At 37.6% G+C, this 5,000-nt stretch overlaps 1 protein-coding gene across 1 annotated transcript in view; it reads right to left on the bottom strand.

The window, feature by feature from the left end:
• LOC125026031 (transcription factor SOX-14-like) overlaps positions 1-5,000 on the bottom strand; it is a 69,929-nt gene that overhangs the window by 1,353 nt on the left and 63,576 nt on the right. The window contains exons 3-5 of the mRNA XM_047614413.1: positions 3,302-3,477; positions 2,311-2,515; positions 1-1,238 (exon numbers count right to left, since the gene is read on the bottom strand). The exon at positions 1-1,238 is cut by the window's left edge and continues 1,353 nt beyond it. Of these exons, the coding sequence (XP_047470369.1) occupies positions 1,076-1,238; positions 2,311-2,515; positions 3,302-3,477 (544 nt within the window). The 3' untranslated portion in view covers positions 1-1,075. The remainder of the gene's footprint in view (positions 1,239-2,310; positions 2,516-3,301; positions 3,478-5,000) is intronic.

The following is a 5,000-nucleotide window of genomic DNA, read 5'->3' as shown; positions in this document are numbered from 1 at the left end:
CTCTCTCTCCTTCCAGCTTTCGCAGAAAAAGAAAAAATCCGTGAAATACTCCCTACCTTAACAAAAGTTCCATTGAAATAGTTTCTACCTTAAAGCAATGAACGTCTGACAGCAATAGGGTACATTATGCTCAAGACAAACACTGATATATTTTTCTTTCCAATGCCTGCTTGACATTTTACACAGAGTTTGGACTAGCGTGTATGAACAGAACGGAGACGGATGTGGGGCAGTCCTTGCTTAATGTACCCGAGCCGCCTTGGGTGAATAATATCTTTGGTCCGCTATACAATTCCGAAAAAATGAACACTCATTAGCTACCCGCAACGCGTAGACTCTGCCACTGTCACAAAATGAAGGGAAAAAAGTATGGCAGACGAGCTTTATGTAATACAAAGAGTTGTTCACGACATATACAGCACATCTCTCTACTATACACCTGGAATTTTATAAGTACATACAACGTTTCACGTTTCCAGTAAAAAGATGCCACCGCGGTCTTTCTCTGAAAATTATAAATACACAGCTAACATATATAAATATATATTTATCATCACTGATAATACTCTGACCACGATTTCCATCCGTTCAGCCCTTGCATGTTGAATCGTACACCGTATTTCACCGGTTCGTCACTTCAGGGGGACTTCAGTATGCTCTTTAACCGCCAGCGACACTGCGATGTACAGTTTTCTGAATTTCTTTTTCATCCACTTCTCTTGCGAAATGCACATGGACTGGGTGGTCTTTTCTGCTTCACTTTACTTGCACGAAGAAGAAAAAGAAGGGATAATAAGGAAAAGGAGAATAATAAGTATAAGAAGAGGAGCAGGAGTAACAGTTGGGGGGGGGGGGGGGGGATCAGCCAACACGTCGAAACACGTCCAAAACGCGAAGACAGTGTGGGCGAGAAACCAGAGACGCAAAATGGCGCTGGCGATGGATCCTGCCTCTTGCGATCGAAATTTCCCACGAAGAGACGTTCTTACTTTCTCCCTTGCTCTTTCCTTCTTCACCTCTCTCTCTCTCTCTCTCTCTCTTTCTCTCAGGCGAAGCGCGGGCGGTTCTCAACGGCCTACGAGAAGAGGACGGACAGTGGGCGTCGGAGATCCTGGGCGGGGGTGGAGATGGGTGGGTACTGGGCTGGGTAGAGCAGAGGGTGGGTGGGCGTGAGACTTGAGGGCGCGGAGTAGAGGGCGGAGAAGGGAGAGGGCGGGACGTATGACGGTGAAGAACTCCTGTGGAAAACAGAGGAAAAGGGCGGGGTAAGTGACGGCTTCAAAATCCTACTTAACGTTAACTTGAAAAAAGGAAAACAAATAACAATACCAACAACAATGATGATAATAATAATAGTAATAAGACTCTAATAACGCATTATGTCCCCAATCTTAAATAAAAATGCATTTTCGATGAAGCACAGGAATCGATCATCTGTCTAGTGAATTTAGTTCACTTATATCACTTTGATGGTAATCAATGCTCTTCCTTATCATTTATTCAAATAATTTGACAAAAGAGGAATCTTATGCATGGAATTCCCTAGTAATGACATGCATTACTACTGATACCTAATAAAAAAAATCTCAGTATCTTCCTCTAGTAATTTTAGTAGAACGTGTATGCGTGTGCATTATGTATGTAAAGAATTAAAAAATGCATATGCACAAATGGATACAACGCACATACTATATATATATATATATATATATATATATATATATATATATGCATATATATATATATATATATATACGTATATATATATGTATATATACATATATATGTATGTATATATATGTATGTATATATATATATGTATGTATGTATATATATATATATATAAATATATATATATATATATATATATATATATATATATATATATATATATATATTACATTACATATCACGCAAACATGTGTATTTATAAATATATATATAAATATATATATAATTTATATATATATATATATATATATTGTATTACATATCACACACACATGTATATATATATATATATATATATATATATATATACATATATATAAATGTATGTATACACATAGAAACACACACAGAAACATATACACACACACATAAACACATACATACACACACATGTATATATATATATATATATATATATATATATATATATATACACACCCACACATGTATATATATATATACATATATATATATATACATATATATACACACACATACATATATAGATATGTGTGCGTGTGCGTTCGTGAATATTATATAAAAATCATCTTCATCAGTCGGAAACCAGTCGTCACTCACGCTGTGGTCGCGGGCGGGCTGGAGCGTCTGTCCTCGGGCGTTGGCTGGGGCAGCTTCGCGACGGGAGCGGCCAGGGGCGTGCTGAGGACGTTGTGCGTGGGCGTGGAGTCCGGGGAGGTAGGGGTGGGCGTGTGGGCGTGCGAGTTCTGTTGGGCCGCCGCCATGGAGGTATAGAGGGCGTGGGATTGGAAGGCGCCCAGACTCCCTGCAGAAGGCGAGGTGTTGGTTAGATATACGCATGGGCGGAAGCTGGCTGCGGGGGAAGGACGGGATTTCTTAAATATTTTTTTTTAATGGGATTTTAGCCAGTGGCGTCCGTTAGGAATTGTCTATCGGAGTGGCTGGGTCTTGGGTGGGATGACATATCAAGAGTTGGAATTCTAGTATACTAAGTAACTACGTGTAATGGAATATAATATAACTATAATATATGATAATAATATAATAACATAATAATATAGAGTATAATACATGATATAACATTATATCACAACAATTTACAGTAAAAATAAGCAACTAAGCAACCAGAAAAATACACATGCCAAGACATTAGTGGGTTCTTCATTAGAACCCACTAATGTCAATGGAAAGATAGCTTATCCAGTTGTTTTGCGATGAATTAGACTGTCCACAGCATTATAATCCTTCCATACAATTTATGGAAAACAAGTTAAGTAACTGATTCAAAGGCAACTTACATACCAATTTAATTAATACAAATACAACTCACATACCACATTAATTCAAAGACAGCTTACATACCAATTTAATTAATTCACAGAAAACCTACATACTCATCTAATTTATTCAAAGGCAATTTACATTTAAATTTAGTTCATCCAAAGACAACCTACTTGCCAATTTAACTAATTCACAGAAAACCTACATACTAATCTAATTTATTCAAAGACAACTTACATACCAATTTAATTCATTCAAAGACAACTTACATACCACTTTAATACCTCGCAATCCCTCGTAACAAACTCACCTAAGGACGTGGGTAGAAAGGCCGCCCGCACTTTCTCCGAGTCGAGGGTGGCCTGGTAGTCTGAGGGCGTGTGGGCGGGCAGCGTGGCACCCATAGCACCCATCCCACCCATGGCAGCTGTCATGTGGGTGAGAGCGGGCGGGAAGTGCGGATGGTACATACCGCGTGACATGGCGCTGGGGAAGAAAAACAATTCAAATGAGCGATTGCCTTTAAAGAGGATGATAATCAGCTATTAACGCAGCGTATTATTCCAGTTCGGTTAATTGACATCATTCCAGTTCGGTTAATTAGAATATAAATCATTTTTTAACTGTTAGACACAAAATATCCCTATTCATCGGAGAATCTTTTAAAGCATACAATAAAATGATATAATATTGTTATCGCTTTGAATGTTATGTTAAATGTAGACCTATTAAAGGCAGAGACTGTTGTGATAAAATGCAAATAATAAACATTTAAAGACAAATGTATGTTAAAGTACATGAATTAAATATCTATATATTTACATACATACATTCAGCGTCATTTATGCATAAATAATGAATAACAACGTAGTTCAGTTAATGCATAACAGTCACACGCGAGTAAAATACACTAACAAACGCTAAATGTTCTCTAACTGTCGCCTGCAATTGATTTATTACATGGTTCTTGTTCATCTTTATTTTGCTTCTGTTCCGTTACTTCATTCGCCTCCATTTATATGCTTTTACGAGTTCCTATTTTCTTTATTGTTCTTTGCTTTGGTAATATCTGATTCATATATCTCTGACGCTATCTGTTATCCTAGTTTTATACTTTCAAACTTGAAAAGAGCAGAGGGCATCTAATTACTTATTTTAGAGCCGGCTTGGATGTATATCGACTTCCTTTACATCGTTATTAACGTTACCGTATAAATAATCTGCATCCTGTAGGACCCTATAAAACCACTGGAAGTTACTATTTTATAATTAGAAACAAAATTAACCTTGTTTTATGGTTTCTTAAAAAAGAAAGTTACGTTCTATTCAATTTCAGATTAACGTTTCACATTACCCAAACTTCCAATTGCTTACGTGGAAATATTAAAAAAAAAAAAAAAAAATGCAACTATTTCATTAGTTATACAATAAAAGCCTACTGAACCGTGCCATAGGATATGCAAACGAACAAACGCAAAGCTGTTCACAAAGCGTTGAATTCTATCGACCAGTTCCATTTCTGTGGCTGTGAAAAACCGTCTGCCATTCCCAGTGTCATTAATGACAAATACCTCAAAATCACTGCCCAATAATGCTAATAATCGCTTACAAAATCAGAGCACCTGGTGGTAATGCCTGACACTGGCGCCCACTTACACAATTAATTGTTCTACAGGTGCACTTACAGCATGAATTTCCAAACGGATTATCAGGCAGTTAACCATGCTATTCGGCGTCATTATCTCCAGGTGCCGATCGCTTTGCCAAAGTTAGGTCTTTTCAGCGCTAAATTTTTCCCTTTTATTTTGATGTAGTTGATTTCCGCCGGCGATATTCACGCGGGACGAAAATATTCCCGGCCCGTACTTTAGAAACAATACGATCTTGATTATGCGAAATAGCGAGAGATAGTATTGTCGGCAACCGTGTCCTTCCGCTTCCGAAGGGCTCCTCCCACGCCTTCCGCTGTGTTTCGAACCACGTGTTTCTTTTTGCTTCATTGTTCTTTC

This window comes from Penaeus chinensis, chromosome 5, assembly GCF_019202785.1.
Source record: "Penaeus chinensis breed Huanghai No. 1 chromosome 5, ASM1920278v2, whole genome shotgun sequence".
Lineage (NCBI taxonomy): Eukaryota > Metazoa > Arthropoda > Malacostraca > Decapoda > Penaeidae > Penaeus > Penaeus chinensis.
Note: the sequence above shows the minus strand (reverse complement) of the source record. Positions and strands in the feature narration are given on the sequence as shown.